This window comes from Culex pipiens, chromosome 3 (genome assembly GCF_016801865.2).
Source record: "Culex pipiens pallens isolate TS chromosome 3, TS_CPP_V2, whole genome shotgun sequence".
Taxonomy (NCBI): Eukaryota; Metazoa; Arthropoda; class Insecta; order Diptera; family Culicidae; genus Culex; species Culex pipiens.
In genome coordinates this window covers 85,400,498-85,423,079 of record NC_068939.1, presented here as the reverse complement: position 1 = coordinate 85,423,079, position 22,582 = coordinate 85,400,498, and the positions used below count along the sequence as shown (strand labels likewise).

The window sequence follows — 22,582 nt, the reverse complement described above, 5'->3', positions numbered from 1 at the left end:
GTATGTAACCCCTTAAAAATATATATTATCTTAAAAAAATTTGGTGATTCGGCAAGTTGATTTGTCATGGCAACCTTCGATCGTAAAAATCAGCTAACTATTAACAAATACCAAGCGTCTCCATCAAAATGCTTCTACGTGAATACTATGATGGAGAAGCTTGGTTGTTAAATTTTCCAACCAATGTGCAGTGGAACAGCTTTTCAATGGAATACCCGATTCGAGTGGTAGTTTGACAGTTCGCTCCATAAGAAATACATTGCTTACTACCAATCGCGTCGGGTACTCCATTGTTACAAAAAAACGAAGTTGACTTTATAGCTGTCGGCCACCATTGCTAGTACCAACCACTAGTGTCTTCCTTTTAACTACAAGGACTTCGCCGCCCTGGGCTCCTAAGTGTATGAAAGTATGGCACGGAGCGACGGCGCCGAATACCCATATTTACACAAAGAATTTTAGAGCGCCCGCCGCGGGATTCGAACCAGCGACCTCCGGATTGTGAGTCCAGTGCGCGGTCCGATTGATCCACACGGGCGGGGGATCATTGTTACAGTTGAAACATATTTTTCGTGGAAGCTCTTGTTTGATTTAGTTTTCAATATAGCGCATATAATTCCCAGAAAAAAATCAGTAAACAGTCAACGGCGATATTTGGAAGTAACGAGATTTGAAACGAAATACCCGAGAAATGTGTAGAAAACAAATTGTATGGTTCAATCATATCAAATTGAAATTCCAGCGAATTTCAAAGGTCAGATGTGATTGATGGATTTTATTTACCGTAGAAGTTTGCACATTCTAACGAACTCCAACCGTCGAGGCAAATGTTTGCATTTTCCGTTTATTTAAGTTCGCTGATTTCATTCCAGCCGTAATGCTTCCCGCGAAATGCTGTTTATCCTGAACTCGGGTTTCAAGTTGTAAAATGTAGGACTAATCACATGCACACACAATGTTTGTTCGACTCGCGAGAGGGGGTAAATTAATCGAACTCAGCGCTGGCCGGTCGCGATTAATTCAGCTACGTTTCCGATCATAACTCGTGGCACTCGCGCTTTCCCCAGTGGCCGTGGCTGTTTCCGGCGCGCTGGGGGCTCGTGTACGAGTACATGTTGTAGCCGGGGATGATGTGCACCCGGACGTCGGCCGTCGGTCGGTTGCCGTCGGTTCGCTGCCTCCGCGAAACGGCCACCGTCGTCTTGCAGCAGCAGTAGTTGAACAGGCTGATGTACGCGCTGCGGAAGTGTCGATTGGTCAGACAGTAGATCACATTGTGGAAGCAGGACTTGGACAGCCCGATCCAGGCCGTGTTGTAGAACACCCGGTTGGGGACGCTCTTGGTCGTTCCGTACGCCAGGATGATGCAGAACGGCAACCAGAACAGCACGAAGATCAGGAAGCTGTAAAAGTTGGTCCGCACCAGCGACAGGTCCCACGTGTACGCCAGGTTTGGCTTAAAGTTGGGCAGGCTCATGTTTCGCTTGACGTCCACGATGATCCGGATGTGGGTGAGGAAGGTCAGCAGCAGTGGCGTCAGCACCACCAGCCCCACCCAGCCGGCTTCCGACGGGACGATGTGGTTCGACTTCCGGTCGCAGTAATCGAAGCTAATGTCGTACACAAACTGCATTCCCGAGGCGAGACAGGACACGAACCAGATCAGCAGCAGGATCACGGTCACGTTCGTCCGGTTGAACCAGCTGGGCTCGTTTTGGGCCGTACACAGCCGGAAGTAGTTCTCGATGGACATGATCTGGAATGGTTGGCGAGTGTTGATTAGTGGGAGGGTTAATCGAAAGAAGCTACATTTTAGACCACACAGCTATGACTTTTTTTTCTGATGCTCACACCGAAAGTGATGATTGTATACATTTATGGTTTAGCACATCGACTGATTGTACATTATGCTTGACTAGTATGATTCAGTGGACACCTAAACGTTGAATATAATATGTTTCAGTACATCAAGACATTAGCGTAACTAGCGTTCAGGGGGAATATGTCTATGTTTATCAAATTTATGGAATAAAAAATACTATAATTTAAATTACATAAAGTTTGAAAAATATTTGCAACGGCCTTACTCAACTGTAATTTTTTTTGGAACTTGTCATTTTTAGGGAAATTTAATAAGGCCGATGCAAATATTTAAAAAAGTTTTTGTCCCTCGGCCCTGGCCGAGGTCAAGGGGGGGGCAAAAAAATAAAAAAATATAAAAATTTAAATAACAAACCATAGTCTTCACATTTAAATGAAAAAAGTGTTTTAAAATGCATTTTACACTAGTTCAGTTGTTTTGCAATCATTAATTTTCAAAAAATCTAAGATCTGACAAAAACAAAAATTGTATCGAAAAAAAAAGATTTTGCATCGAAAATTTTCAAAAAATCTTATGATTTTTTAATAAACCCAAACATGCTAAAAATGATTTTAAACGCAGGAGAATGTATTTTAATTTGATTACAACTGGTTGCACTTGATTTTTCATTGAAATTTTGAAGTTTATTTTAAAAATATTTTTTTTGCCCCCTGATTTTTCGGGCCAATTTTGAAGGGGGGGGTGACAAAAACTTTTAAAAATATTTGTACCAGCCTAAGCTTTTCGAATCTGAAATAACCCAGACGGGTAATTTTTTAATTAAGAACAACATTTTGCATTTTAAAATCTGGTGTTTTTTGAAACTGTACAGGGTTGTTTTTTTTAAAGTGTAACAATGTTCCACAAAGTTGTATAGCGGACAATTATTTTACTTTTGCTTATAAACATCACGATTTTACGAAACAAAGTTTTGAAAAAGTTGGTCGACGTTTATCATGGCCGTTCATGGTCACCCGCGACAGACACGGACGACCAAGCTTCCCTGCACCGTGCGGTACACGCGGTTCACTCGTACCTCGGGTTTGCTTTGCGCCTGCTTTGTTCGGTTTACACCCGTACCCGACTCACACGAACCGAGGGTATTTTGGTTCATCGTACCAGCGCACCACGACACTCTCGGTTCGCCGCGTCGGTTTTGTGTCTGGCACTCACCCATGGCATGAACCCGGTGTATGAGCCATGGTGCTTCACTCGATACGAGCCGAGGTACGTGCCGTGGTACGCGCTGCACAGTGGGCGAAATGGAACCCAAAATCGGACTTAATTGAACGCGGCTGGTTCCCTGGTATGAAAAATAGTGTTTTTTATGTAAAAAAATCCGGGGAATCGATTGGTGATGGTTTCATTCACCGCACGAAACGGCAAAGGGTCCATTTTGCCTCAATTCCCCATTTTTTTACATTTTTTCTTGAAAATCGGTCTGTATTTAGAGCGGAGGCTTCATGCGGCCATCCAAAATGCACTTAACTTATGTGAAAATGTCCCACGAATCCAGTAAAAATAATCACTTTCACCGCAAAAATCATCTAGGGTCCATTTAACCCCAATTCCGCTATAAAAGCATTTTTGGCCGTTTTCAAATGTTAGGTCAGATTTTACAAATCTGAAAATATTTTTATCGAAAAGATCAGACAATTTTACATAAGAATGACGATTTGCACTTGATAGTTTAACACATTTATGTTGATAAAAATAAAAATTATGTAAAAGGCAGTTTATTCTGCGTTTGGGAAAATTGGCCCAAAACTGGTTCTTTAATCTTTTTATTTAGTTTAATTTCTATATCAACATAAATGTGTCAAACAATCAAGTGCAAATTGTCATTCTTATGTAAAATTGTCTTATCTTTTCGATAAAAATATTTTCAGATTTGTAAAATCTGACCTAACATTTGAAAACGGCCAAAAATGCTTTTATAGCGAAATTGGGGTTAAATGGACCCTAGATGATTTTTGCGGTGCAAGTGGTTATTTTTACTGGATTCCTGGGACATTTTCACATAAGTTAAGTGCATTTTGGATGGCCGCATAAAGCCTCCGCTCTAAATACAGACCGATTTTCAAGAAAAAATGTAAAAAAAATGAGGAATTGGGGCAAAATGGACCCTTTGCCATTTTGTGCGGTGGATAAAATCATCACCAATCGATTCCCCGGAATTTTTTACATAAGAAACACTATTTTTCATACCAGGGAACCAGCCGCGTTCAATTAAGTCCGATTTTAGGTTCCATTTCGCCCACTGTGCGCTGGCGGTACAAAACGGGTTCAATACCACGGCGCGTACCACGGCACGCTGGGTTCATGCCATGGGTGAGTGCCAGACACAAAACTGATGGGGCGAGCCGAGAGTGTCGTGGTGCGCTGGTACGATGTACCAAGATACCAATACACAAATGGGTTCAGGCACGTACCGAAGCTAGAAAACCAAACCCGCGGTGTGCGTTGGCACTGGCGCATGGGAAGCTTGCGGACGACGAAACAAAGAGCAACGCAAAAGTAACTTTTTCAAAACTTTTATTTCGTAAAATCGCGATAACTCGTGATGTTTATAAGCAAACCCCTGCTCAACAACTTTGTATAACATTGTTACACTCTAAAAAATAACCTTGCAATGTTAGAAAAACATGAAATTTTAAAGAGAAAAAAATTGTTCTAACCTTGACCTTTCTGGGCGAACAGTAGGGGAGAGTGGGGAGACTTGATCTCCGGGGACACTTGATCCCAAGCCTGTATCTCGTCAGCATGTGGGTAAAACAATTAGCTTTGTTCTAGAAAGTTGTGCGAAATTAACTAAAACTCATTGTAGAAAACAAAATTAAAAAATGTTTAGATTGAGTTACACACATTTTTCTAAAACGAGCTGCAAAAAACTTCCAAGAGATCTTTTTTTTTTTGTTTTGATATGTATAGAAAACACTCAAAAATTATTCAAAAAAATATTGTTAATACATGAATTGTTTGATAAACCTATCAACTCCAAAACCCTTACGCATTTGATGTTAAATTTATCGTCATACTATTTTTACAATCAATTTTTAAAAAAGTTCGTTTAGGGAGACTTGATCCCTGCATTTTTACAGTCACTGGAATCAGCCTCAAGTTTGCTTTAGTATACTGCCGTTCTACGCATAATTGTCCCATGTTCAAAAAAGTGCAACTGAGAAAAACGCGATTGAAATTATTCGACCGTTTTTTTGTGTTTCTACGCATAATTGTCCCGTGGGTCCCTGTTCACCCCATAAGTCCCTAATCATCCCAGTTAGCAGTTTATCACTCTTATTAGTTATCTTCTTGGTATACAACAGGTAAACAAGACACAATACTTCGTCAAACTAATGATTTCGTGAAAGAAAATACTTGGTGGGACAATTATGCGTAGAAGTACAACGATGGGACAAACAGACTTGGTGTTGTTTTCAATGAGTTTCCGAACAAAGTACTAGATTTTATGTGTTTTTCTTAAAGTATACGTTAAACTAAACTTGAAAATGTCAAAAAGTCAAAATCGTCAAAAAATGACATGGGACAACTATGCGTAGAACGGCAGTATAGTTGTACATAACTTAATGCAGTTTGAACCTTTTTTGAAAAGTTGGTTGCTTAATTTTGGTCTAAAAAATAATATTTTAAGTTTTTAAATATTTTACATACTAAACTTGTTATATTTTGAACACAAACGTACAGGTTTTATGTGAAATTGCTGTAACTTATAGAAAATTAAAAGTTTGAATGAATAAGAAACATTTTGCTTAAGATTTCTTCAAAATGTTGAAGGGGGGATCAAGTTACCCCTAACATTTTTAAAATGCCGGTATAAAATATTTTTTTAAAACGCTTGGCATGATTCGAAGAGTTCATCTGATGAAATACCCTTATCAGCCAAACATAGTTGAATGTTTAAGCTTTCAATTCATGCAAAAAGTTCATAGTTTTGTGAGAAATTGACAGAGTTATGTGCGATACAAAAAAGGGAATCAAGTCTCCCCACTCTCCCCTACATTAAATTTCCCCAAAAATGACATGTTCCAAAAAATTATACAGTTGAGTAATGGAAAATAGCAGGGGTATAAAAAAATTCGATTCGATGAAAAATACGTTCTTCGGAGTTTTGAGTGCGCCATCAAATCGGGCGTCTAATGTTACATAGAAGTCCCATTTACACCAAATTCTATCTCATCACCGTTTCAGGCTGCAAATTACTGAAAAACACCTCTTTTTTCGCATGTTCAAAAATGAAAGTGGTCGTATCGCCCCTCCGTCACGAGATATCAAAAAGCGGATCTCGGATTCGTGAGCAGGGACAAAAGTTAGCCCTAAAGACAAAGTTTTACGCAAATCAAAGAGGGGGTCGGGGCAACTTTTCCCGAATTCGTGTGAGTTGGTAGAGACTTACCTTTGTACATTAAAATTGACTTAGGGCTTTAGGACCTGGGAAGTGCAAAATCCATTAAAGATCACTTTGGCCCCATTTAACCCCCGAGACCAAATGTCACCCCCACCGACGGTATTGTTAAATCCACAAATTTAGGAGCAAGTCCATATTTATTCTACAAAAATTGCGCATATCTCTGCTTATTATGAACAATAGCTGGTATTGAATTTTGAGAACTTGTATTGCAAATTGTTTCTACAATTTGAATACATCTCGGATTAGTTTTCAAAAAGCCGTAAGAGCCATTGGTAAACAAAGTCCTTTTTGCATCGGTACTCCATCTACTTACGAAAAACCAAGATCAAAAATGCTCGAGATTGTTCATCTACACGTCCTTCAAGTGCCCCAAACTTAAAATAAATGAAATTTAGTTTCATTTTCAAGAAAAACGAAAATTAGTGTCAGAGGTCGCGGTGGCTCTTACGGCTTTTTGAAAACTCACCCGAGACATCGACATAGTCTACAAATAAGATTTTGTAATCAGGGAAGAGGATTTAAAAATAGATTGGGAAATATTATATGTTATTTCTTTGGATAGCATTTTTTAAATGTTCGAATTTGTATTCGGGTAATATTTTGAAAAACCTTTATGTTCAATTTAAAAAAAAAACTTTTGTTTTTACCATTCCGTATTACAAACTTTTACTATTTTTTGTCATTCTATTGTGACTAAATGGCATTCTAATTACACGCAGAAAAATAAGGCATATTTGAATCAACAAAACGTTTTGTTGATTTGAAAATCAAGAATTTTGTTGAATCAACGCTAAACGTCAAAGCAACATTTTCAAAACAACAAAAGATTTTTGTGGAATTGAGAAAATCAAGATTTGTTTCAACGCAAAATCGGCGTTGATTATATTCAACAAAAATTTTGTTGAATCAAATCTCTTTCAGGCTGATTCTACAAAATATTTTTCTGTGTGTAGCAAAATTAACAGTGCTGAAAAGTTCATTATGGCACTCTTTTCAACTTTTCAGCACATGCGTTGAAAAGTGATACTTTTCGACACTGTTTTTGTTTTTGAGTTGACCACGACGACTGCTGAACAACATTCATTTAACATGAATGTTGTTCAGCAGTCGTCGTTATATAAAACTCGTGCTGAAAAGTAATCACTTTGCAACTTGTGACATAAACTATTATTATTTAGTTTGCAAGAATTTTTGGCTTTTTGGGATAATTTCAAAGAAATTTTGGTATGATTTTTGATCATCGTTGATTTATGTTGTTGGATTTGGGTCCAACCTCGACAAAAATTTCAAAGAAAGTTAGAAAACTGAGAAACTAGTGTTGAAAATTGTTTTTGGGTGTTCAAATATTCGCAAAATATATAATTTTAAAATTGAGCCAAAAACATTGGCCGACCTGTTCAAATGAATTCCACTTTGAATTGCACTAGTTACGCTGATGGTATTTGCTAGATAAGACAGTAGACATCTATAGTTTTCACAGCTGTACATTTATTTAGTTCCTGAAATCTAATAATGTTTTATCGCCTAACGCTTACCTTGCCTTTCTAAACGGAAAACCAATTGTCCTAAACAGTTTTGAAACCCAATTCAATCTACTCGTGCAAATTTAGCATTCCATTTTCAAAAGAACTCAGCAAAATTGGTACATATTCACTATACTCTACACTACCAAGAGGATTTAGCAAAAAACTAAAACGAATCATTTACTACAACTACGCATAAATAGAGCATCTAAATTTAGATACATAGAGTGCAAATCCTATAAACGCATCACACATACGAAAACACACATACACACATAGGACAACAACTCGAGTAGGGGTGGCAGGGAGTGGGGTTTTCTGTTCCAAAACCGCTCCAATACTTACTGCTAGGGTTAAAATGCTAACCAAAAACGAGCAAGCAGCTAGAAACCACTGAAATTTGCATACTTCCGTGTCCGAATTGTCGATGCCAGCGAGGAGCACTATGGTGGAGGCTGGCATCACTACGCTAGTGATTAGTAAATCTGCGAGCGCTATGTTCACTATGAATGCGTTACCTGTCGGAACGGGAGGGAGGGAACGAGGGGGAGAGGACATGTATATTATAGAGTGTGGTAGGTATACGGTACAGAGATAGAAAGAGAGTGAGTTAGTAGATATAGTGAGAGTTTTGGAGAGTCCCTGATCAGCCCTTTAAACATTTGGAAACTTTGAAAGCAATTTTAGTTTTTTTCTCATGCAGAAAATTAAAGTGAATTTCTGAATCAATTATGCAAAGCATCGAGAGTAAAGCGCAGCAGTTTACGAGCAACAAGATAACCTCACACCGTATAATTGCATAATTCATCACTGAATTACTCTGAATATAATGTGTGGACTGTACATTTTGGTCGCTGCCACGAAACAAGAAAGCTCAGCAACGACAAACATCATTTAGTCACGTTCGTCCTGGGTGCTGGATGGTGGTGTCCTGTCGGTGGTTGCGTTGAGCAACGCAATTATAATTGTGGAAATATTCATTCTGTCACTGGACTATTGCTGGCGCGACACCGAGCTGGGATTGTGGCACAAGTTATGCTGGCTAAGCAGCTTTTTAGTGGGTGCTGGTGGTCGTGTGGTTTGACGAATGAAATGAATGTGGATGGTTAAAGCTGTTTTGTATCTGAGGGATTCTCTGCGTTTTCTGAAATGCACCCTAATTTATTTTTGTTTAATATAAGTTGAATTATAAAAATGAGCAGTTCTCTAGAATTTTGCAAAAAAAAAATCCTTGTTTTATTTTTTAGAGTTGAATAAAACTTTGTTATAACCTAATGAGTCCAATTCCATCGTGAAAGGATTTTCTGATTGATTTGGTGTCTTCGGCAAAGTTGTGGGTTATGATTAAGACTATAAAGCTTTCTAGTCGAGAATTTACTAACACATGCACACCTCCGAGTACCTTTGTAAAATTTTCTAATGTGCACCGTTTGAGTTTATGTTTGAGTTATAGCCATTCAAGATTGAATTATTTCATAAATACTTGTCTTTTTCAATTTAAGAGCGAGTCCACGAACAGGGCATACCCCTTTGTATGGGAGGTCGTTTGGACCTCACCAATCTAACTGAAATTTTCAGGAGTTGTCGTTTTTTCGTTTTTTTCCTAATATTTTTAAATTTCATTTTTTAAAGGGTTAAAATGGATGAAAATAAACATTTTTACGCATGTTTCTATTGTAAAATTGTCTCAGGAACACGAATATGATGGAATTATCACCGGAAAATTTGATCTAAGGGGTCCCCCGAGCAAAAATTTACAACCAAAAAATTCACTAAAAGTAAAAGTGACCTTTGGAGTGTAAGTCCAACTGCCGCCAGCGATTCCACCGGAGTAGGCTTGGTTTGGTGTGTTGTTTGTACTTATGGCATGGAGACGACTCCTACACCTGGAATGACTTAACGGACTAACAACCAAGGCCGGGACCGACATTTTACTTCCTCATCCGATGGAAGGTTGGAGCAGATGGGAATCGAACCCAGAATCATCCGCTTACAAAGCGGACAGCGTAACCATTCGGCCACGCACTGCCACAAATCATATTGTTTTGCCTAAAAGTTGGCACTTTTGTACATTAAACTCATAAATAATGAAAAAGAAATGTTTGTCAAAATCGATTAAAAGTATTTTTTTTTAAATGTGTGTTTTTTAGGGTGAACCTATTTTTTTCTGAATAGTTCTAATCAGAACATAAAACTTTACTGAAAACACCAAATGGATATGTTTGGTAGTAAGTATTAACTGTGTGAGTATCATACTAAAAATTGGGAGGAGTTCATTAACAGGATTCCGAGATATGATTTTTTGAAAATAAAATCCGTGTTTTTTGACGCGCCGCGCGCAAAAACGGGAAAATGACAAAATCAGCAAAAGTTGCGTTTTTCAATTACGAAAATTTTGGTACCCAAACATGTATAGATCATTGCTGAAATTTTTAAGTTATCGCAGTTTTAGTGAAAAAAGTTGATTTTTTGCCGTTTTCGTCATTTTCCCGTTTTTGCGCACGGTGCGTCGGGAAACACGGATTTTGTTTAAAAAAAAAATCATATCTCGAAATCCTGTTAATGAACTCCTCCCAATTTTTAGTATGTTACGTAAAAATGTCCGGGGAATCCGATAAAAATATTTCCAGGCACAGGCTCTTTGGTCCAGACACCGTCAAAACAACATTTTAAAGTTTCATCTGACCTTTTCATATGTTAGGCTAGATTTTTGAAACTTCTTGTTATTTATCTTTGAAAGGCCAACTTATCACCTTTCATTTGTGTATAAGACAATTGAAATCGGTTGAAATGGCGAGGAGTTATGGTTTTTCGAAAAGAGTGGTTTTTGCGAAAATCGACGAAAATGGCCATTTTTCAAACCACTTTTACTCGGCGTAGGTCACCCTAATGGCCAAACAAAAAAATACGGGTCTAATTATTTTGGCCAGGGAACCCCCAGAAATTTTTTGAGCCCGATCCGAGCTCTTTTGTTTTTTTCGTGGGGAATTGCTGTATATTTATTTGCTTAAGTACCATAAAATTAAAATTTGTTTAGTTTTTCTAAAAGTGTTTCACAAAAAAAAATCATCGTATTCATCATATTTATTCGCTGCACACTAAGATTTTTTCCAAGATTCTATATCTAAAACGCCAAAATGGCGGCCATTATGGCGCCATTAGAGTTTTGTTTTTTTTAAGGTGAAATTATTGACAACCGTAAAAGATATTTAAAACAAAAAAATCTAAGGGACCATCGTGGAAGAGATCCTTCAAGCAAGAGAAAAAGAAAGTTGGGAACATTGAACGCGAATCCTTAAAATATTCCCAAAATTCTAGATCCAGAGATCCAAGATGGCGGTCAATATGGTGCCGGTGGAATTTTGAAAACAATTATTTGAAAGTATATTATGCACTCACCATTCAAATATATCAAGTTGCAAAAACAAGATTTTATCAGCTGTCAAGATAAGTGTCAAAATCAAAAAGAGTATTGAAATAGTAGTTTATGCAACAAGATTTTTTCAGCACGAGTCGTCAGGTTTACCGAGTTGGATAAATACGATGAGTGCTGAAAAAAATCAAGTTTTGCAATGAGTTGCTTACAACATTTTTTGCAATGCTGAAAAACGCTTTTTGAATGGAATTTTATGTCAAACATCCATGTGTTAAGTAAATTCACCGTTCAAAATAAAACAATATTGAAATATGTTACTTATCGATACAAGTGTTGAAAAGTTCCTCGTTTAAATATATGACTCGTTGTATAAACTACTAATTAATTTGTTTATTACAGTTTCATTTTCCGAATCTTTCAACTAATTTAAAATTAAAACTTATCGTCATCCACCAATGATACTGACAAGCTGATGTTATCTGCAGTGGTTTAAACGTAGAAGAAGAAGAAGGATAAATGAATAATTTAGTGATTCAATGTGCCAACTGCAACGCCGAGTTGGGACAGCGCCGGAAGACGAAATTTCGTCTACATTTCGGGTTGAGTCATTTGGACTGGAGTTGCATGATGCTGCTGGTGCATTTCAATAGCTAGAGAGAAGATGTCAATGCCAATGCAAAAACTGGCACATCTCTAATGGACGGGATGATAGCAGCCAAGAGCTGGAGAGGGCTTAGTGGCCAGAGGACTCTATCTAGAGCGGAAAAGTGAGCGGGAAAATTATTCAAAGTTCGAGTTGGACAGGAAGGAAGAAGTTTCTAGCGCAGCTACTTTTTCGTTTAGCTCTCTTAGGGCGGCGAGCGAGTGTTGTTGAAAAACGAACGGAAATGATGAAACTTTTAGTATAGAGAGTAAAAGACAAAAGCTGTACTAATCACTTTGCTTCTCTAGGTGTGGCAGCGCTTTCAAAAAACTTTTCTCATAAAAGTAACGAGAGCAGACAAAGAGTTAAAAAAGGAAGGAAAAGAGAATAAAGAAAAACTCACGCACCAATTTGAAGAATATTGAGAGAGAGAGAAAGATACGAAAAACTCGCCAACTTCCGTTTGATTGTTGACGTTTCGGCGCAGTTGCTTACCTGCCTTTTTGAGGTGGTCCTCAATCATGACGGACGAAATCATAAACACGTTGCCGACGCTCCCGATGACGGAGAGGCTGGCCAGCAGCAGCAGTCGCGCCAGCCGGGGCCACTCCGTCGACAGTGTCACCGGGGAGACGTCCTCCTGGTGCTTGCTGCCGCCACCGGAAGTGCCTCCGCCGTGCTTGGACATCAACGCTAATGGAGTTATCGGCAGTGACAGTGATGGCCGGAGCAGCAAATCAGTGCCATTTTCGCCACCTACCTCGTCGACGCCGTAATTGGTGGCACTTGTTGCGAGTCCGTCGGTACTTCCGGCGGCCACTAGTCCAAGGATCGAAACGACCGCCAGTGTCCGGGTCAGTGATGCACCAGCCATTATTTTTTTGTGTTGATTTCTTTTTTGTTTTGTTTAGCCTAGGACAAGTGGCACAATAGTGGCCGGTTTATGGCCTTTGGACAATGGCCGGTGACGTTGATGATGATGGCGATGGTGAGGCAATGGCAGCTAGTGTGAAGGGAAATGGACCGTTTTTGACGCCGTCCCTCTCCCTTGGTTGGCTGAGGGTGTCCTGTGGAATGATTGCCTAGTCGAATGGGGGAAAAAAGGTAGAGAAAAAGAAAGCGTTAATATAATTACACCCGACAGACCAAGTTAATCTGATTAGGGTCTTCTCGCTTTAAGAATATCCTTCTGCGACAGAGTTTAAACGAGTGTGTTCTGTCAAGGGGGTATATCTTGAGTGTCTAGTTGTGGGTAATACTGAACGACTTTAAAATGTAACAGTGCGCGAATCTCATCATTGGTTTACAGTAAAACTGTCAACTGGTGTCAGTAGCGTTGTTATCACTGAATGGCAGTGAAATTTGGTTTGGGTGTATGACACTTTAATGATTTATTGTTTAACTTAATACTAAATAATGATTACCATCTGATAAAAACGTTTTGGTAAGAAAATCTTAAACAACCTTAGTTGAGTTTTCCGTCTACCAACAGGTATGGGAAACATGCCCATTTTAAGCCTAATAAGCGGTCGTGTTTGAATGATGCTGGATAATCTGGATTGTTCCTTGAAATTCACTAAAACCAAGTACACCAACGAGTAGAGCAACTTTTTGTGAACATTTCTGTTTATTTTCACTTTTAATAAAAGTTATGCAATTCCTTTTACAAGCATTTAAAAAAAATATTTGAAAAATGCATTCTAATCAGTCGAGTGCATTGGGCCACGCCCATTTTTCTATTTTCCGCTTAGTTCTTTTTTTTTCTGCCAAAATTGATGAAATTTTAAGCGAACACTCACGAAAAGTAGCATTTATAGCGAAAGTTTCCTGGCAGAACTTGCTCACTCCAACAGGCGCTGCACCAGCATGTTGGTGGTGTTGGTGGCCACCCTTTGTTCTTTATTTGCCTTTGCTCTTCGCTCGGTTTTCTTCAGCCTTCGATTGGAATGGGTGGTCAAAATTGAACCGTCAAAAGACTTAGCGCGTTTGTTTTTTTTGATGGTGCTTGCCAATTATTTACATTTTTTGGGATTATTTTTCAAGTGAGCGACTAAGTAATGGTCAAAAGAACATGTTGCCGGTAGTTGGAAGCAATTTTATATCTTAAGCGCTTTGAAATCGTTAGCGCAAGTGAAAAGATATTGATGGCGACTTTCGTTAAGCAGTTAGCCTCTCATCTTGCGTGTGGATGTGTGTGCCACCAAAATGATGAGAAATGGTCTCGCAAAATAGAAATTATGATCAAAAGTGCATTAAATTTGATCTCTTTGGCCAGTAAATGGCATAAATTTGCGTGCTTACTCGAGGCGGTGCTGTTGCTGGTAAGTTTATAGCCTAAATAGTATTTTTGGAGCTTTAATCGAGCATCAAACTCTCCATATGACGAAGATAGGTGTTTGATTAGAAAGGGTATATTTCCCCTAAAAGGACACCAAAAAAGGGTAAACTGTTGCCAACGTAATCTAGAACGGACGACGACGATCAAGCTCGAAGCAGACAACACCGAATGAACACGATTGCCGTGTCACATTAGGTTAATGTTGTCTTGTTATTTCTGTGCGGGTTTCTATAATAGAGGGGGCGCTTTATCGCACCATGTTTAGGTGGTTGTTCAAGCGGTTATTGTGTGTGTGGTAACAAGCGATTACGTTAGCACGATTTGATAGCATTTACAAGCCATTCGCATTAGCGGCTTTTCGGTGGAGACGCGTGGTGGTTAAGAAAGAAGCAGTTCTGTGCAGTGATTTTCCAGTGACTTTAAAGTCTATCAAAAAAAGAGGAGCAATGACAGCAATTGCTTAATTAAAACGCGCGAAAGGGTGAAAGAAAAGTGCTGAAATATTTAATTAACTTCACTTCGTTTTGGCACACAAAGTTAGTCATGTCAGAAGGACAGACTGGCAGGCAAGCTCGCTTTCTTACCGACGACAGGGAAAAATTCGCGTCATTGCATTTTACTTTTGATGTGAAGGCAGAAAAAAACTTTCATCTTCTGCAGCAGATGTGCCAAAATTCAGAGAACGTTAGCGCCCCCAGATGTAATATTACTGTCATCCCTCATATTCGGAACAGTTTACAAATCGGCCAACGAACAAAAAATCATAGAAAATCGATAATTAAACTTAATGATTTGCTTTTCCTTCATTTGAATGCTTTTCTTGCGATCCTTAAAATGCTGTATCGAACAATTGCAAATTTTAACCTTTATATCAAGTTTTTAAAGAAAGACTTTGACCCTTGAAATCCACAAATTCGGAACACTTGTTTCTTACGGATGTAAACAAACTTTGGTTCTCTCCATGAGTACATATTTTTTTTACAAAATAATGACTTCACGCACTGAAACCAACGAAACTCAAGCTTAGTTATGTTTTGTGAATGGTCTGATAACGTTTTTTTGTTGTAAAAATATCAGTTAAATTCAGGTGTTCCACAATTGTGGGAGGCACAATAACATCCCACGATGCTATGCAGTTATTTTTTTAACCTTTGATATAGAAACGTCAACTTACCGTAGGTTTAGACATATTTCAAATCTTATGTCACGTTAGTAATTTACATACTTTTCCATTGTAGAACATCAGATTCCTTTCCGTGAATCAAAATTCCAATGCATAGTAGATTTTTCTAAGTTAAGTGATTTTAAATAGCCCACTAAACTAAACTTACAAGAAAAAAGTAACGTTTACCTTTTCACGTAGATATGTGCACTACAATAAAATTTCAGAGAAAAAAAAAACAATAAGGAAAGGACAATGGGCAAATTTGTATGGGAGCTGCTCCAAGGATGTACACGAACGGGAGAAACTTTTTTCGAAAGATCTCGCCGAGACATGAAAAAAAAGTCTTCTGGACGAACTCTCTAAACCCCGGGGTTCAGAAGTTACAAGATGTTGAAATTTGAGTATTTTGGGTTAAAATGTACAAAAAATCGTATTTTTGCTATTTTTAAAATCACTCCTAAAATAATTATTTTATTATGGATTTCGATCATCTTGACTTCATTCGACGCGTATCAGCAAAAACTATAAGCTCTGATATGTTTTAGCATGATTGAAACATGACTTCTCTTGTCTTTATATGTTTGAACCGTTTGTGCAAGAGGCTTATCATAGAAACAAGTCGAAACTTGAAGATTTTGAAAACGGATCCTACCCAGACTGCTTCAGTGAGTATGGTAGACTACTTTATTAATGTTTTGAAATGTCCAGGGTCATCCTAGGACTACCTGGAGTTTAGATCTGTGGGTCTGCCACCGTAACAAACACAAGGTCAGCGATTTTTTACCACTGATAATAACCGCATAGCTTCAGTGAGTATGGTCAACAGAATTGATTGAAAAAAATAAATAAAATAAAAACAAATGCATTTTTTTTTTAAATAAAACTAAACTGTAGAGCTAGGCACAATATTCATCAATACATGCCATGCCAGAAGGTGATAAATGTAACTAAATCCATATATTTCAAAGGAGGCGCGCGATTCTTCTTGAACCTCCACCTATAACGAAGCTTTGTGAATGATCGTGTGGCTCCATCAAATAAATGAAAAAAAAATTGGAATAAACCAAAAATCCCTAGGTAATTTTTTCCCCCTATGTGACCTTTTGATGAAGACATTTTTTAGGGACATTGATTTGCAATAATAATCCTCCATGGCGTGCAATAAAATAAATATCTAATCTAATCTAATCTAATCAGACCCTAGCGCAGCCAATCTTTCGAAGGGATCCTGGAGAGTGCCTTAGGTTAGATGACGCCTAGCACTCTTCTTGTCATTTATTAACATTTGTAGTGCGCCATTGCATCGAAAATGCATTGAAACATCACAAGCGTTAAAGCGGCCAGGCCTACTGCGTAAAGCCGTATCGCAGAGATGACTCGTAATTGGGTTGAGTTTGAGCACTGAGTGTTCGAACAACAACACAATTCTGAATCGACAGGGGAGGAAGAAGCGTGGGGACACACCACCATACGCTCCGAGATTTGGTTGTATTCGTTGGGAGCACCATGCTAAGAAGGTTTGGTACTCCGGGACCCTCTGGGATGGGACATTGTATTTCCACGAATGCCCTGGACACTATTTGCCGTGGTTATAGCGCCACAACTCGCTCTCTGTAGCAGTATTTCTAATTCCAGTCCACGCTCACCAAGTCGTCATGGCCTAGTGGTTAGCATTTTTGCTTACCAATCCAAAGGACGGAGGATCGAACCCCGCCTCGAGCGACTTTGATTTTTCGTTGATATTCATCATTTCAAATTTATGTGTTCTTAACTTTCTCGTTGGGAGCAGATGGGAATCGAACCCAGAACCATTCGCTTACAAAGCGAACACCGTAACCAGTCAGCCACGGCCGCTCCTGGCGTGCAATAAAATAAATATCGCTCTTAAACTACGCGCTGAAATAGCATCCCGGTGCCAGCATCCTTAATCATTCTGTACGTGCTGTAGGTGGACCTCGAAGTCTGGAGGTGGCGTTCAATCAGTGATGGTTCGCGTGGGTGTTAACCCAAGTGAGAGCAAACATGCTCGTGGTATTAAATATCGAATCGAGTTAGTATTTTGCCCACGTGGAAATATGCGGTTCTCTGAGTTATTCGTGATGAAAATCTGCATTTGATGAAATTAACATAAATAATTCAAAAAAATCTGTGATGCATTACAAAAATAGATTGCACGTCAGGCGTCTCCATCGGTTTAACTTTAAACACTTTCGTTGAATGAACTTTTACTGCGTAATCAAAATTCACCACATAAAAGGTAAACCATCCAACTTCCCCCCGCCCTTATCCCCCTGGCTACTTGGTCCATTCGATTGCGAAATGAGGATTAATGGTTATTATTTTCGGAGATAATAAAAAGATGGCAACACTGCCCCCCATGCCGGCAGCACGGGGCCGACTCGGGACGACCACTGAAAGTGGCCACACAACGGATCGGGAAAAATAAATCCCATTCATTTACCAGAGATCCCCGAAAATATTTCACCACATAATGGGATTGCCTGCGGGTGGGAACGGTATTTTTTTACTTTTTTCGACATCCTGTCGCTGTCGTTCTATCATCCAGTGTTCATTAATCGATGAAACTGCAAGTTATTTCCTTTTTATTCTGACTAAAGTCATCTATAACCGATGCCCCGTGGAGCGTGTGACGAGATAACATGGGCCCCTTGTTTTCTGGGGTGAAAGATAACGGTAGAACATTGCAGCAGAAAAGCAGACATTTTCTGCCTTTTTAAAAGGTGCGTAAATGAAAAAGACAATAAGGCTGGTAGAAATAAATTCAAAACTTTTTGTTCCCCCCCCTTCCGAAAAATCAGGGGCCAACATATTTGATGTATAGTACCGCAAAAAGTTATGTTTTCGCTTAAATTTTTGTTTTCATTACATCTGTTTTTAACTAATGATTGCAAAACAACAGAACTATTGTAACATGCATTTTAAAACACTTTTTCATTATAATGTTGAAACTATGGCTTGTTTTTTTTTCAATTTATATAATTTATTATAATTGGAATTTTTCTGGTCGCTCTTGTGACTTCAAGTTCAGTTCAGTTCACGAATTTTTTTAACTTCGCTTTATGAGCATGAGCATGAGCATGAGCATGGTTGACTGCCAATGAGCTGCTACTCCGTTATTGACGGATCAGCTGAAGTTACACAATGAACCAACAGATGATTAGTGGGAGCTAATCATCCTCACTGTATAACCCCTGAAGATCTCTGCTTCAAGTCAATACCGGCGCCCCCCCAAGGAGATGCAGTTCAACAAAGGTAGGAATGTTAGTCCGATAGTTGAAGTTGCAGACTCATCAGACACAGAGTTTGTCGCTCTATACCTGTTGACACCGCATGAGACCGTTGAATCCACAGCATCTCCTTCAAGCATCACGGGAAGTGGGGGAATTGTGTTAGTAGGGGAAGGAAAGGGAAGGTCAGGATTCATCTTGGTAGATGATATGACCAGAAAGTGAAACCTAATCGTTGCCTTCCGAGCTACGACGCTATAAGAAGGACTTTTCACATCTTACCGCCGGCGTGCCATCCGAGCAACGATGCTATGGGAAGGACTTTCAAAATTAAATGTTATTGTATTTATCGATTAATTCGGCGACGTGCAATTTTAAATAGATCAGGGAAACATAATCGTTGCCTTCCGAGCTACGATGCTATGAGAAGGACTTATCAATTCCTCAATCGCGATTTTTCACTTCTACCGCCGGCGTGCCATCCGAGCAACGATGCTATGGGAAGGACTTTCAAAATTAAATGTTATTGTATTTATCGATTTATTCGGCGACGTGCAATTTTAAATAGATCAGGGAAACATAATCGTTGCCTTCCGAGCTACGACGCTATGAGAAGGACTTATCAATTCCTCAATCGCGATTTTTCACTTCTACCGCCGGCGTGCCATCCGAGCAACGATGCTATGGGAAGGACTTTCAAAATTAAATGTTATTGTATTTATCGATTTATTCGGCGACGTGCAATTTTAAATAGATCAGGGCAACATAATCGTTGCCTTCCGAGCTACGACGCTATGAGAAGGACTTATCAATTCCTCAATCGCGATTTTTCACTTCTACCGCCGTCGTGCCATCCGAGCAACGATGCTATGGGAAGGGCTTCCAAAACTAAATGAAAGTGAATTTACACACGACGACGTGAATCCCTTTTTCAATGAAATCCAGAAATCTCCATCACTTTCTCGCGGATTCTCGCGCGCGACGTCACACACCGATCCCCCCGACGAACACCACACGACTAATGGCCCAACTTCCAAGGCCTTGACCCGAACTTCTTTTCAATTATTCCAGAATCTTCCACCACTTTCTCGCGGATTCTCGCGCGCGACGTCACACACCGATCCCCCCGACGAACACCACACGACTGATGGCCCAACTTCCAAGGCCTCGACGCGAACTTCTTTTCAATGATTCCAGAATCTTCCACCACTTTCTCGCGGATTCTCGCGCGCGACGTCACACATCGATCCCCCCGACGAACACCACACGACTGATGGCCCAACTTCCAAGGCCTCGACGCGAACTTCTTTTCAATGATTCCAGAATCTTCCACCACTTTCTCGCGGATTCTCGCGCGCGACTTCACACACCGATCCCCCCGACGAACACCACACGACTGATGGCCCAACTTCCAAGGCCTCGACGCGAACTTCTTTTCAATGATTCCAGAATCTTCCACCACTTTCTCGCGGATTCTCGCGCGCGACGTCACACACCGATCCCCCCGACGAACACCACACGACTGATGGCCCAACTTCCAAGGCCTCGACGCGAACTTCTTTTCAATGATTCCAGAATCTTCCACCACTTTCTCGCGGATTCTCGCGCGCGACGTCACACACCGATCCCCCCGACGAACACCACACGACTGATGGCCCAACTTCCAAGGCCTCGACGCGAACTTCTTTTCAATGATTCCAGAATCTTCCACCACTTTCTCGCGGATTCTCGCGCGCGACGTCACACACCGATCCCCCCGACGAACACCACACGACTGATGGCCCAACTTCCAAGGCCTCGACGCGAACTTCTTTTCAATGATTCCAGAATCTTCCACCACTTTCTCGCGGATTCTCGCGCGCGACGTCACACATCGATCCCCCCGACGAACACCACACGACTGATGGCCCAACTTCCAAGGCCTCGACGCGAACTTCTTTTCAATGATTCCAGAATCTTCCACCACTTTCTCGCGGATTCTCGCGCGCGACGTCACACACCGATCCCCCCGACGAACACCACACGACTGATGGCCCAACTTCCAAGGCCTCGACGCGAACTTCTTTTCAATGATTCCAGAATCTTCCACCACTTTCTCGCGGATTCTCGCGCGCGACGTCACACACCGATCTCCCGACGAACACCACACGACTGATGGCCCAACTTCCAAGGCCTCGACGCGAACTTCTTTTCAATGATTCCAGAATCTTCCACCACTTTCTCGCGGATTCTCGCGCGCGACGTCACACACCGATCCCCCCGACGAACACCACACGACTGATGGCCCAACTTCCAAGGCCTCGACGCGAACTTCTTTTCAATGATTCCAGAATCTTCCACCACTTTCTCGCGGATTCTCACGCGCGACGTCACACACCGATCCCCCCGACGAACACCACACGACTAATGGCCCAACTTCCAAGGCCCTGACGCGAACTTCTTTTCAATGATTCCAGAATCTTCCACCACTTTCTCGCGGATTCTCGCGCGCGACGTCACACACCGATCCCCCCGACGAACACCACACGACTGATGGCCCAACTTCCAAGGCCTCGACGCGAACTTCTTTTCAATGATTCCAGAATCTTCCACCACTTTCTCGCGGATTCTCGCGCGCGACGTCACACACCGATCCCCCCGACGAACACCACACGACTGATGGCCCAACTTCCAAGGCCTCGACGCGAACTTCTTTTCAATGATTCCAGAATCTTCCACCACTTTCTCGCGGATTCTCGCGCGCGACGTCACACACCGATCCCCCCGACGAACACCACACGACTGATGGCCCAACTTCCAAGGCCTCGACGCGAACTTCTTTTCAATGATTCCAGAATCTTCCACCACTTTCTCGCGGATTCTCGCGCGCGACGTCACACACCGATCCCCCCGACGAACACCACACGACTGATGGCCCAACTTCCAAGGCCTCGACGCGAACTTCTTTTCAATGATTCCAGAATCTTCCACCACTTTCTCGCGGATTCTCGCGCGCGACGTCACACATCGATCCCCCCGACGAACACCACACGACTAATGGCCCAACTTCCAAGGCCCTGACGCGAACTTCTTTTCAATGATTCCAGAATCTTCCACCACTTTCTCGCGGATTCTCGCGCGCGACGTCACACACCGATCCCCCCGACGAACACCACACGACTGATGGCCCAACTTCCAAGGCCTCGACGCGAACTTCTTTTCAATGATTCCAGAATCTTCCACCACTTTCTCGCGGATTCTCGCGCGCGACGTCACACACCGATCCCCCCGACGAACACCACACGACTGATGGCCCAACTTCCAAGGCCCTGACGCGAACTTCTTTTCAATGATTCCAGAATCTTCCACCACTTTCTCGCGGATTCTCGCGCGCGACGTCACACACCGATCCCCCCGACGAACACCACACGACTGATGGCCCAACTTCCAAGGCCTCGACGCGAACTTCTTTTCAATGATTCCAGAATCTTCCACCACTTTCTCGCGGATTCTCGCGCGCGACGTCACACATCGATCCCCCCGACGAACACCACACGACTGATGGCCCAACTTCCAAGGCCTCGACGCGAACTTCTTTTCAATGATTCCAGAATCTTCCACCACTTTCTCGCGGATTCTCGCGCGCGACGTCACACACCGATCCCCCCGACGAACACCACACGACTGATGGCCCAACTTCCAAGGCCTCGACGCGAACTTCTTTTCAATGATTCCAGAATCTTCCACCACTTTCTCGCGGATTCTCGCGCGCGACGTCACACACCGATCCCCCCGACGAACACCACACGACTGATGGCCCAACTTCCAAGGCCTCGACGCGAACTTCTTTTCAATGATTCCAGAATCTTCCACCACTTTCTCGCGGATTCTCGCGCGCGACGTCACACACCGATCCCCCCGACGAACACCACACGACTGATGGCCCAACTTCCAAGGCCTCGACGCGAACTTCTTTTCAATGATTCCAGAATCTTCCACCACTTTCTCGCGGATTCTCGC

General features: G+C 41.3%; 1 protein-coding gene across 6 annotated transcripts in view; it reads right to left on the bottom strand.

Moving 5' to 3' along the window:
• Nucleotides 1-560: 560 nt before the first annotated feature.
• The window catches only part of LOC120418678 (melatonin receptor type 1B-A-like), a 65,942-nt gene continuing 43,920 nt past the window's right edge, over nucleotides 561-22,582 (bottom strand). For all 6 annotated transcript variants that reach the window (XM_039581133.2, XM_039581131.2, XM_039581130.2 and 3 more), the window contains 3 exons: nucleotides 12,328-12,914; nucleotides 8,159-8,331; nucleotides 561-1,756 (listed from right to left, as the gene is read on the bottom strand). In XM_039581133.2, the coding sequence (XP_039437067.1) occupies nucleotides 1,037-1,756; nucleotides 8,159-8,331; nucleotides 12,328-12,706 (1,272 nt within the window). In that variant the 5' untranslated portion in view covers nucleotides 12,707-12,914 and the 3' untranslated portion in view covers nucleotides 561-1,036. The remainder of the gene's footprint in view (nucleotides 1,757-8,158; nucleotides 8,332-12,327; nucleotides 12,915-22,582) is intronic.